Genomic DNA, 12,800 nt, shown 5'->3' with positions numbered 1-12,800 from the left:
TTACATAAAATATTTGGGTTTATCTTAAATAAAAGTGCTCAAATAAAAATCTGCTCTTATAGTACTAAATACTGTTAACAGACAAAGTTCAGTCATACTCACTGTATTATCAGTTCCAACATCGATGCACACAGGCAAGCATTTATCCGGATGTATTCCTGCACAGGCTGTATACAAACACAGTTTTCCTACGGGAATTCCCATCCCATACACACCTAGGTCTCCAAGACCCAATATTCTTTCTCCATCGGTGACAACGACAGCCTGAAAACAAAAAGCAGGTGAAATTATATATGATTACTGAAATGTATAAAGTTTAGCGTACTAGCAGTTGTGCTTTTTCCAGGCAAAAATTCAGGTATATTTTTTACAGTTAAGGAATAAATTACAAGGAATATTTGACTCGAAGCAATAACGCCTAATGTTAGAATCTGCTATGCTCCTTTTTCTTTGCGGAAATCCACCAGTCAAATCCCTGGAAGCTAAGTAGGAAGAATCCAAGCCGCCGTGCAGAAAGGCAGCTTGTAACGTGGGTTTATCATTTCGTGTAAATCCAGACATCAAAAAGTTCAGATAAGTATCATTCACCTCATCTCCCCTTGTGGTTCTCGACCCAACTGGGTCATACGGGTTTTTAATGGCAAAATCTGGGCCTCCCAACTACCGCTTCTGTGTCCTAACCCGAGGACAAGATCACCTCTCCTACTGCTATGTAACACAATAAGTAAAACCCAGAGGGGCATTCCCCAAAACCTCCCCAAAAGGTAGAACAATGAAGTAAAACAAGAAATTTGGCAAGTCCGGTTCTCACCATTACTGTTTACTCAAACCGTAAACCTCCCATTTAGGATAAAGCACTGCTCTTCAAGATACATATTCTCTTATTTAGCTCAATTTCGCCATCATCATCAAGTAACTGCCAAGGATGCATTATTTAGCATTTACATTTCCATCAAATACCAACGAATCTTAAGAAACTCCACTGAGATTATATAGCAACTAGAAAGAAATGTATACAGCGGTAGTACCTTAACGTCATTCTCTGGCCAGTTGTTCACAATTGACCTTATGTGGCCTCTGTCTGAGATAGAAATAAATAATCCTCTGAAAGAAAAAACAAAGCAGAAATATTTTATAGGTGGCAATCAGAATTTTCACCTTGCTTTGTAAAACTAAATGCCAACCAGTAAAAATTTCTTCAAAATTGAAAGCGTTGCAATCACTGACACAAATCTCTAATACACAAGTCTATTTGGCTACTTTGACACTCTAAAATAAGAGCACAGAGAAAATACTTTTCATGATGTTCCCTGGATTTTACACAACTACAGATATTCACCTTTAATACTCCTCTAGGGCAAAACACCTCTGGTGTTAGCGTCGGATATGACAGGGTATCTCCTGGAAGGACATGAGAAGGGAACACGACCCTAAGCCTGGCTTTACCTTAGTGAATAGAACGTTCACGCCATTAGACAAGGCGAGGGGAACGGAAAGAAAGGAAAAAGAAAGACAGGGAATGAGCATATTGTCTTCTCCAAGACCAGGAGGAGAAAAGTGCTTCCCACTGCTGGGTGCTCCTCCGTGGGAACGTGGGAGGGGAGGCAAAGGAGCAGAAAGGAGCAGAGGTGAAGAGAAGCGTTGTGTTTCCGAGTTCCTGCCCATGCTGCTGTTTCTTCTACAGACAACTTCTAGAGGGGGACAGTTGTCAACCTGGTCCTTAATACATACAGAGAAGCGGAAAAGTATATTTGAACTAACAGCACATCTCTCACATCCCCTTGCCCCAGATCAGGAGCAAAACCACGCGTTTCTTACTGCCTTTATCACAGCAGCCGTACTGCACGTTGGAGTCCTCATGGCAGTGGAGGATTAGCCCTTCCTCCACACAGCACTAAAGCCCTCAAGCGAGAGGGCTCTAGAAATACTCTATGAACTGCAGTCGAGAGTATCGTGGAAACGAGCTGAAATCACCGCCAGTCTGAAGTGGTTTCCTCAACACAGAGCTAAACCTGAATGGTTGTTTTGAAGTCACTGCTGAACCCAACTCAGATCCCAGCCAAGCGTATTTACTGTGTCAGAGTAACCGAAAGCTGACTCCTGGTAGCACAGCTTTAACACAGGGACCATCAGCACCCAGTGGAGTCTGCAGAGCTACCATGAGGCAAGCCTCTCCCTTCCTGCTTTGCCAGCATCTCTCCCCACAAGCTGCTCGCTGGCCTCTGCTCCTGCACCCAAGATGTCACACTGTGGTGCTCTGAAAAGCATAAAATCATAGAATGGTTTGGGTTGGAAGGGACCTTAACGCCCATCCAGTTCCAACCCCCTGCCCTGGGCAGGGACACCTCCCACCAGCCCAGGTTGCTCCAAGCCCCATCCAACCTGGCCTTGAACCCCTCCAGGGATGGGGCAGCCACAGCTTCTCTGGGCAACCTGGGCCAGGGGCTCACCACCCTCTCACCAAAGAATTTCTTCCTCACATCTCATCTCAATCTCCCCTCTTCCAGTTTAAAGCCGTTTCCTCTCATCCTGTCACTCCCCTTGCTGCTCCAGAGTCCCTCCCCAGCTTTCCTGGAGCCCCTTGAGGGACTGGAAGGGGCTGGAAGGTCTCCCTGGGGCCTTCTCTTCTCCAGGCTGAACCCCCCCAGCTCTCTCAGCCTGTCCTCCCAGCAGAGGGGCTCCAGCCCTCCCAGCATCTCCGGGGCCTCCTCTGGCCCCACTCCAACAGCTCCGTGTCCTTCTTATGTTTGGGGCATCGTAAGAATCTCTCCAGGACTGGGATCCTTTGCCATCAGCAGGAAACAATAATAAAAGTAGCAGCAATATATATCTGTCGTTCTTACTTTGGTCTCCTGAAGATGTGTCCATACTGGGAGCAGGCAAGGCCTACTGTTGGTGTGTACACAATTGGCATTAGCCGCTCAATATCATCTTGTAATACCCTATAGAATAATTTTTCATTTCTCTCTTGGATTCCCATTATGTAGATATACCTGAAATTAAGCAAAAGAAAAAAAAAATCACTTATTGTTTCACATTTATGCTTATTTAAAACAATGTACAAAATGTCATAGCAAAACCCAAACTTGCTTCATATTATTTCTTCATGAAATTCCTGCTTCTGCACAAGTCAGGCTTTGAGCGCTAAACAAAACTTGGAAAAGAGAAAGTAGCAGTACTAAAAAGCCGAAGTGAAAATACTGGATATGACATAACATGCATGCTAACGAGTTAATGCACAAACATGCATTGTGATAAGAAGATAACCCATGGATTTATTACAGGATGCAGCTGGGAGTCTCATTACTGTTTTAAAAAAAATAAAATTTAACAGTGACAGAATTTTTCATCCAAAAAAAGTAAGGTCCTGACAGTAAGGTCTTGTTAATCCTAACATTAACACAGCTGTAAAACAAATTAACTCCTAACAAAAAGTTGATTTTGAAATTCTTAGCTAGGCGTGTAAATTAAACCTGCATTTTTGCACATTCATCTACTGATCCATTGTGCATCGATTCATACTCAGTCGTCTTGACATAAAGATAATGAATTAGGGATTCGTTTCAGGCTACAGCAACTGGGCGCTTTGCCAATATAGATGACATGACTGTTTCAGATCAGCAAGCGACATGATGCGGATTTAAAAGTCATCTTTCCGTTTTCATGAGAACAAAAGAGTTTTGATGTGGTCCAGTAAGCCTCAAACCATTCCAGTGCTCCTCTCGCCTTTAGGAGACCGCGTATTTTGACATGCAGATACGCATAGGCTTATACGAAAACAGTAACAGGCTGCTAAAAACATGGTATTCTAAAAAAAAAACAACATTTTTTTCACCAAACCAGTGGATTAAACAAAGACTGATATAAAAAAATTCTCCATTAGGAGACTCAAAACTCTAACCCTGTATTTCCTTTCTAGCAGTAACCGTTGCATATGATAAATACTGTTATTCACTGCTAATTATCAAACCCTCAATTTACCTTCACTCTCACCTATTTTTCTAGCATGTGCTAGCTGCCCCCTTCACCCCCTCCAACAGTTCTGTGCTCTAACAACCTGCCACCCAGATCTTGCACATTACAGAAAGGCATATTACAGTAATACATATTACAGCAAGGTTTGCAGCTTTGTTACTGGGTAATTTCTGCACCTTCTTTTTTTGTTACCTCGTGACTGCGAAATATAAGAAAAAAAGCTCCCCAACCTCATTGAGCCACATGATGAATGCATGATTGATGAAAGCAGTTTTCTGTGCAGAAGTGAAAATAGCCTCCAACAACTGAAAAGCCCAGCGGAGGTGGAGAAACCCTGTTTGGTTATCCCCATGAAATATTTTACAGCAATTTCCTTTAACTTGCATGACAAAACACAGCCAGAGGAGCGCTTACTTTTCCAAGGGGTCAGTCATTTTTGCCAAATTCTTATGGAAGCGTAAGGCTTGAATGTCTTGTGTCTCTATTTTAGGAGGTAGAAGTCCTTGCAGCCCAAGCATCTGTCGTTCGTGTAATGTAAAGGCCATACCCTGAAAACAAGAGAGGTGAGAAATAATTAGCAGTTCTTCCCGCAGCATTTCTATTTATAATGTTTTTCTATTTGCCATTTCAGACTATCCACTGCATCCTTTTCTCATGGCAGGTGCCAGAGCAGGCAGGGTTTGGATATATTTGCCTCTGCTGGCGTTCTCCTCATCCTTCGAGGGTATCCCTTTTGACCACAGCTTTTCCGCAGCTCTCACATCCTTATACCCTTTGCCAGATTGCATTTTCCTCTGTAAAAACGGAGAACAACTAAGAGACAGACTAAGGTTTAAAAGTAAAATAACAGCTGCTTCTTGACTTGTTTCATAGGAACATAAGGTTGACCAAGAACATGTGCGTCACTCAGTCGGGTCCTGACAATCAAAGAGCTTTCTCTGAATTGCTCCATTTGCGGCTTTTTTCTCCATACTGTAGAAAACTGTAACGGTCTACTACCAAAAAGCTTTATTTGTAACAAATTCAGTCTCAGAAGAGTTAAACCAGAAAAATATCCCACCATTTCCATTCTTCTCTGTTTCAAGGTGGATGAAGAGTTTGATTTATTGTTATTTAAACACTGATCTAAATTATTTAGCAATAACATTCCATAAAACTGGCTTTTTACTTCGGACACGTAACAGCCTGCTGTGAGCTACCTGCTAGCGGAGAAATCTTCAATGGGACAGTCAACTCAAGGCGTAACTTTGTAAAACGTTAACTGATCCGAGTCCAGACTCACAGCCAACCTGGCTCAAAGTGCTGACCCCATTTCCGACAACTGACCCCACTTTAAGTTTGGCACTTCCAAAAGAGCAATGATAAACTTCCCTTATTTCACTTTATCCAACTGGGTCAGTTCAGTGAATGATTAAATCCACACATGCGAACGCAAGAGCTGAAAACCCAGGAAAACCTTTGCTGTGCATCAATTTGGGAGCAAAAAGTGGAATCTGAAAGGGAAAGGTCTGCTAGAGGCAATGTTTTGAAAGAGCTGGAAACAAGAAACAGCAGTTCTGCTCACAAACAACACTCTTTTGTTTGCTAAAGCAGCTAGATTAAAAAACAAGAGCACGTTTTCTCAAATTTCCCCACACTGGAAGCAGATTCTTACTGCCAAGTTAAAAAAAAAAAATGGTTTAAAAAAGCTTTTTAAGGTTTGCTTTATGCCTCGTAATTACAGTCCAAATTCCTCCTGCAATCAGAAGAATCACAAGAAAACAATATTTTCGCACTTTAGAAGACATATATTCAGATTAGAATATCTATTTTTTTCACCTCTGCCTATGTGTGAATAGACTTTCATGGGTATTTGTAGAAATCAAGCCCATTAACCAAAATCCTCTAATTTAGCGTCTATACTTAGTGTAATTCAGCACGCTTGAATGGTTTATAACCAATATAACTACTCCTTAGGAAAAAACATAATTAAAATAATTAATATTTTTACATATTTTTTTTTCCTCTTTGCTTACTTAAATCACATTTAATATCAGTTGTTTTGACTACACAGATTTAAGCAGTCCATCTGCTTTTCTATACTAATTCTATACTATGTTCTCAAGTAATAAAATATTTGGAGTTAAAAAGCAAGCTACTCCAAGAAAAAAAAGAATGAAAACCTTCTGTGTTTGCAACAAACTGTAGTGTTTAACCCTAAAACTGACCGATGCTTTCTGACAACCTTCCATGTAACAGATTCGCCATAAATTACTGAACTTAATTCGTCCTTTTTCTATTGTGAGTCATTTGCAAACCCTTTTTTTCCTCAAACCACTGTTATTCGCAAGTATTCTTCCAATATATAAATTGTAAATAAATTTCAGATGACGGCTCATTCCTGAACTTTTTCCCCTTGCTGCTGGTCTTTTGCTGGGTGTAACAGTCACTTGAGCCACATGGTAATTTTTCTGAAAGCTGATTTGACTAATCCAAAGCTTCCACTGAGAACACAACCACGGAAGCAGCACCAGCATGAGAAAAAAACCCCACGGAATATACACTGAATGTCTGGTTTGGGGTTTGGTTTTTTTTTTTTTAGTTATACTGCAAAGAATCTACTTCATTTTCACTTCTACGTACTTCACAAGGAATATTGAAAGATTCTCTGGGAATGTAAATGCATCTCCCAAAGTTGCATGGAAGCGAACCGCGCAAACAGACATCTCGGCTGTCTTCCCCTTTTCCTTAATCACGCCCTAAATTTGTGACGGTCAGCAGTTCATGCCTTTTTAAAACAATCCTTTCTCAACACAAACTGTACTTGCAGCGCCAGTGATTTAGGACAGGAAGGCCAGTACAGCTGGTAAACATCTCTGGTATTTTGACTGTTACTTTAGGCACTACAAAAACAAAAGCGATGCCAAAGATATTAAGAAGAAGAAAAAAAAAAGCTTAGTTTCTTTTCAGAAGATAAACACTGGTCAGTAAAGTCACTCATACGAGTAGTTTAAGGCATATCAAAGGCCGGAATCCCTTCAGTGGTACCATACTGGCTACACTGACATTTTACTCTAAACTAGCTGAAATATCTCACCAGCAAAAGCCACGTCCATCCCATTAGAAACTCTCAAGTCCCTTAAAAATAAAGTCTATCTAATTTCCACTATTAGCATGACACTGGGACGTGGTTTTTCCTTCATTTTCCCTGTACAGTGAAACCAGTGACCTTAAACTGAGTCCTTAATAACATCAAACGAGCCTTCAGGTTAGCACTAAGCAGAGCAGCTACCCATCTTTATTCAGTTTATTCACATTTTTTCCAGTTTATAGGCAACCTGGTTTTTCAGTGTATCTGGAGTCACAATAATATTAAAGACAGTGAATTCTCTAAGTGGTACTAAGCACTTCCAGCTGTTTATTTACGTGACAATTAGATCTTACCACATTAAAAGATGCTTTAATTTTTGCCCAGACCTAACTCAGGCATCTGAATGCCATCAGCCTCCATAGAGAAATTCAATCCTCGTTCCAACTGGAACAGAACAAGTTTAGTCCAGAGCAGCACTATAAAAACCCCAGAGCCATTTCAACACTTGCTGTATTTCCATTCATTATCTTTGCCCATGACCATCAGCTGCCTCTTTGTTTCGGATTTGAGATTGCAGCTTGTTCCCAATACAGCACCTCGTAGGACGGAGATTCTCCTTAAACTGGTGTGCCTAAGACCTGCAGTATTACAAATTTCCTAGCCTTTTCCCTCGTTTTATAAACCCCAGTGGGGTTCGACAGACCCAGCAATCCGTTCCCAGTGAACCCAGAGGCACTCAGCAATTGGCAGCACTGGGACTGACGTTCTCAAAGGCACTTAAGATCCCAGCACCTTCTCAAGGGCCAAACTCACACTGGTTTCCACTGGGATTAAATGCCTAAATACTGTAATGATTTGGGTTTAAGTCCCCGGGATCACTTTTTGGTTTCCTTTGACCCACGGTGCTAGGTGTCCTTTCTCTCAGTGTTATCCACTGCCTTTCGCTTAGATTAGCTTCCTTAATCCTCTTTACAGCTCAGAAAAAACAGGTGTCCTTTCTAAGATTGCACAGACAGAGCAGGGAACACATCTAGGAGAAAACCCGGCACACTTCAAAGACCGCAAATGAATTAATTAATACACGTGGACAAATTTATTGCAACAAACCCAACATGCTGATGGGGGGGGGGGGGGAAAGGAAAGGCAAATAAAATGAAGTGTTGACAGTTTTTTAGTTAAGACAAGCACACATTGAATCACCACGTACTGTGCCTTTAATCCACAAACTATCTGGCGCTGGGACCTAACAACTGGGTTCTACTACCCAAAGCGAGCGGTGCTATAAATACCAGCATATAAAAATTCTACTTGCCTACTTTGCACGAAGGTGAAGAGGAGACTTGAATCCTGCGAGCCTGATTTTTATAGCACCACTGAGTAAGTAAAACTGAGAGGTTTCCAAGCAGAGAAGTACTAGCGATGGTAATTTTTTTCCCCACCTGCAAAGGCCTGCAGGCATATATACAGGAGGCGATACTTTTACCCGGTACCATAAATACTCTCACGTATTCTGAAAACATGTGCAGTTTATAATAAATAATCCATTCAAAGCCCCTGACAAAGACGTAAATGCAGAATATATCCAAACATGCCACTGTTTGGAAAATGAGAGTTAGTCACCTTCACAGGGAAGATTTAATCAAATGGCTTTCATTGTTATATCATATTCAGCAGTATATCACGGGCTTTGAAGTAGCATCATAAATATCTTTAAAATAAAGCAATTTTACATTGGATTGCGGGCTGCTTCTCTTAACTCTGCTTCCTTTTGCTAAATCACAAAGTTCACTATTGCACAACGCGCCTCCACTGCAAAAAATAAAGTTCACACATATGAATCAAAGGTGGATTTGCTATCTCAACCATAGATTCAAAGTTTCTCTGTGTTTATGAGAATAGTGTGGAATATGGAAATCTCCTTTGATTTCTTTCCTCCTTCAGTTTTTAAACTCAGTTTCCTATCTTTATTCTTCTAGAAACAGCATCGTATGCATACTGGAAGGTACAGCTGACACAGCACAGCCATCTACTGCATGAAATGACCCAGACCTTCCCCAGGTGATTAAGCCTTTAAAGACCTTCGTCTCTCCGCAGGCAAAGATGCCACCAGTTCTTGTACCTCCTCTGTAAGTGTGGAACCAGATGTACATCACTTTAGCCGTTGAACCAGACTTAGCTAACCCGCAGTAGCAGTCCTTTCCTTACGATGTGGCTTCAACTAAAAGCGTTCCCCTGCAGAAAATGGCAAAAAGTCAGAAACAGAAAGCCTTCACACACCAGCAAGGAAGTCATCCAGCCTCTCTAGGTTTTTTTTCCAAACACCAACAGTTATCGTAAAGCTGTACGTTTTAAATCATAGAATGGTTTGGGTTGGAAGGGACCTTAAAGAGCACCTAGTTCCACCCCCCCTGCCCTGGGCAGGGACACCTCCCACCAGCCCAGGTTGCTCCAAGCCCCGGCCAACCTGGCCTTGAACCCCTCCAGGGATGGGGCAGCCACAGCTTCTCTGGGCAACCTGGGCCAGGGGCTCACCACCCTCACAGCAAACAAGTTCTTCCCAATATCTCATCTAAATCTCCCCTCTTCCAGTTTAAAACCGTTTCCTCTCATCCTATCACTCCCCTCCCTGATCCAGAGTCCCTCCCCAGCTTTCCTGGAGCCCCTTGAGGGACTGGAAGGGGCTGGAAAGTCTCCCTGGAGCCTTCTCTTCTCCAGGCTGAGCCCCCCCAGCTCTCTCAGCCTGTCCTCCCAGCAGAGGGGCTCCAGCCCTCCCAGCATCTCCGGGGCCTCCTCTGGCCTCGCTCCAACAGCTCCATGTCCTTCTTGTGCTGAGGCCTCATGGCTGTGATGGCATGATGACTGAAATGGTTCATCTACACCACATAGCATCACTGAACACCTCAGAGACATTTCATTAAACTGCTATTTTCCTGTCTGAGCAAATGCCATTGCTTTTGTTCTCCTTTAACAGCATTAATCCTACAAAAAAAACTCCAAAAAAATTAAAATCCAAGACAGCTTGCTTCCTCCCTTCCTCCACCCACCATCTCAGCAGTTCAGGAGTCCTGAGCAGAATAGCTGATCTCAGTTAAATGAGGTGCAATACTACCTACCACCTTTGGCACTTATAGCACCTTTTCAGATAGATGATAACAGCTGGTTACAGATTAAACGGTTCCATCTTTCCACATTTTATTCCCTTTAAAAGCATGCAGATCTAAAGCAAGTCGGTAAAAGCTGTAGAAGCTGCAGAAACCTGGCCGTGCAACCTCCATCCAACAATCCCTCCATCTCCAAACCAGTTGGGCAGGACACAAAACTGGCGGTGGGACTTCTGGGCTGGGTTTGTGTTGTGTTGTGTGTGTGTGTGTGTGTGTGTGTATAAGGAAACCAGCGGTTTGTGTAAGTTTCCTGCCTTCTAGGATCTTTCTTTGCCACTGATCAGAAACTGCTGGTTGTATTTCAAGCACTGCGTTTTTTAGCGACATGACAATTACCATTTGCAGTACATCTCCACATCCTGTTTACCCTGGTTTCCCCAGGAAGGCAGACAGGCATTGCGCATTCTACACCCTGCCTGCTCAACCCAACTGACACAGTCTAAAAAGTATTAAAATAAAAGAAACCAGACGTGTCAAAACCAGCATGATGAGAAAGGGCAGTGGAAGGGAGCAACTGCTTTTAGATCTTCAAGTTCATACAATCCTTCTTCACATTCTCTTGTCCTATCCTGTTTATTCTGTCCAATGAGCTTTAACTTTTGAGTTGGGGCAGTTCCTCAGGAATCGGTCCAGGATTCATCTGTCACTTGTGACACTGTCAGTGAATTACTTTTTAAAATTTATCATATGTTCCCATGCAGATGTGCCCAGGCATATACATACATGCAAATATGTGTGCATGCACGTGCGCCTTTAATGCGATGGCCTAAAGATATTTGCTGAAGCTAAAAATTTGAGAGGCATTGTCAGTACAAGAGAACAACACCGAAGAATGAAATAACCGAACAATATTGAGGAAAGGAACAGTAGAAAAAGGCGTAACGGAACAAACTGTACGAGATACAGTCACGCACTTAGAGAGTATCAAGAAGAACTAATGCCACAAGGTAGAAAAATCATGAACTAAAATACAGAAAAGTGTCACAAATTATTCAGAGTCATGAATTTGCTGCAAGACACAGAAAGCAAACATACGAATAATGTTACAGGTCACGTATTTCCCATGAAGATAAAGGCACGCTGATGCCCCTCTACATGGCAGAATGGACATCGCCAAGGTCAGGGATCATCTATCTACTCATGCATCATCTGTTCTGTGCCGGGAGAAGAAATCCTGGCCCTTGAGTGAGAATCCAAAGCATTTCCACAATATAAATAACAATTTAATTGCCAGTACTAAGCAAATGAAATTGTCCTAACAGTGTTCTAAGCGCCCAACAAGCTTAAAATCCTGTTTTGGCACAGCAGGGAGCTCCAGCGGAATAAAAGGTCCTGAAGACAATTAACTGTAATTGGAATCCCTGTCACAGAGCAGAAATCAAACATCATGGAAGATTGTAAATATACATGGATGCCAGCAATGCAATCAAAATATGTTCTGCAATTGTTTGGCTGCAACAGCAAGGGCATTACTGATATAGCTCATGACCTTTTATGAGCTCCCCTGACAAAATACACTTGGAAAGTTGGCCCTCAAACATAAAAATGTAAAACAGCCGACGCAGGTGTAGCCCACACCTGCAGGGGACAGGTAAGGATGGGAAAGAAAAGGAAGAAAACCCCAAACGGCAAGAGAAAAAAATACTCCAATGGCAAAGAACAGGAGCAGACTAAGGGTGGTTTCCTGTTAGTGATGCTGCCATCTTGCAGTTCTTATTTTAGGGCCCACGTACATCAGAGGAGACCAAATGTTCTGGAGAGTTGATAGGGACTGTAAAAACTAAGCATAAGCAACACAAGTCATAAAACGATGATCTCAACAAGCTGCCAGCAAGAGATAAAGCCCTTTATCTGTGCCTGTATATGATATGAGATGCTGCAGGCAAGAAAAACACAAAGGGTAAAGTACCTTGTGTATTTAGTCACTCATTTCTTTATCTGCTGAATTTCCAAAATACATTTCTACACAGACACTGCATCCAGTATCAAGCGGTATCACTTCACTTGCTTACAGATCCATTCAAACAGGTGGCAGCCTTAACGACAGACTGATAGGACAAAGCCGAACAAACGTGGAAAGTTTTTTCTTCTCACAAGTGTAATTTCTTGGAGACATTAAAAAATTAAAAAAAAAAAATAATCAACTGCTATTAATCAGCAGCTCTCTGCCCTTCCCTCCTCCTCAAAAAAAGGACCTCCACAAAATACTGCATTGTGCTCAGTCCACCAGAGAATTCCAGGCTTAAAAAAAAAAAAAATTAGAAGGATATTGCCACTAGAAAAACAATAAGAAACGACCTATTGTTTTTGTTTCTGAACACGGTTGCATAATCAGCACTTGGAATAGCTTACAGGGCTTGAAATAATTTCCACTGGCATGTCAAAGTGTTTATAGCTCGGAAAAGTCTCGAGATAATCTGATCTTGACAAAGCACACCGATCTATTCTTTTCTCCTACCCCAACGTGGCAATCCTCATTTTATTTCTGCAGTCAGGCAGTCTCTAACTTCTACAGCTCTCTCTATATACACGCACCCCGCATTCATGCGGTATCAAGGCATCTCACACTACACTATACTGTACAAGAAACAGTC

At 42.0% G+C, this 12,800-nt stretch overlaps 1 protein-coding gene across 2 annotated transcripts in view; it reads right to left on the bottom strand.

The window, feature by feature from the left end:
* The window catches only part of ME2 (malic enzyme 2), a 36,456-nt gene that overhangs the window by 14,782 nt on the left and 8,874 nt on the right, over positions 1-12,800 (bottom strand). For both annotated transcript variants that reach the window (XM_063319650.1, XM_063319651.1), the window contains exons 3-6: positions 4,390-4,523; positions 2,844-2,993; positions 1,029-1,104; positions 103-264 (exon numbers count right to left, since the gene is read on the bottom strand). In XM_063319650.1, coding sequence (XP_063175720.1) covers positions 103-264; positions 1,029-1,104; positions 2,844-2,993; positions 4,390-4,523 — 522 coding nt within the window. The remainder of the gene's footprint in view (positions 1-102; positions 265-1,028; positions 1,105-2,843; positions 2,994-4,389; positions 4,524-12,800) is intronic.

The sequence above is a fragment of the Chroicocephalus ridibundus genome, chromosome Z (assembly GCF_963924245.1).
Source record: "Chroicocephalus ridibundus chromosome Z, bChrRid1.1, whole genome shotgun sequence".
NCBI lineage: Eukaryota > Metazoa > Chordata > Aves > Charadriiformes > Laridae > Chroicocephalus > Chroicocephalus ridibundus.
This window is presented reverse-complemented; position numbering and strand designations above follow the sequence as displayed.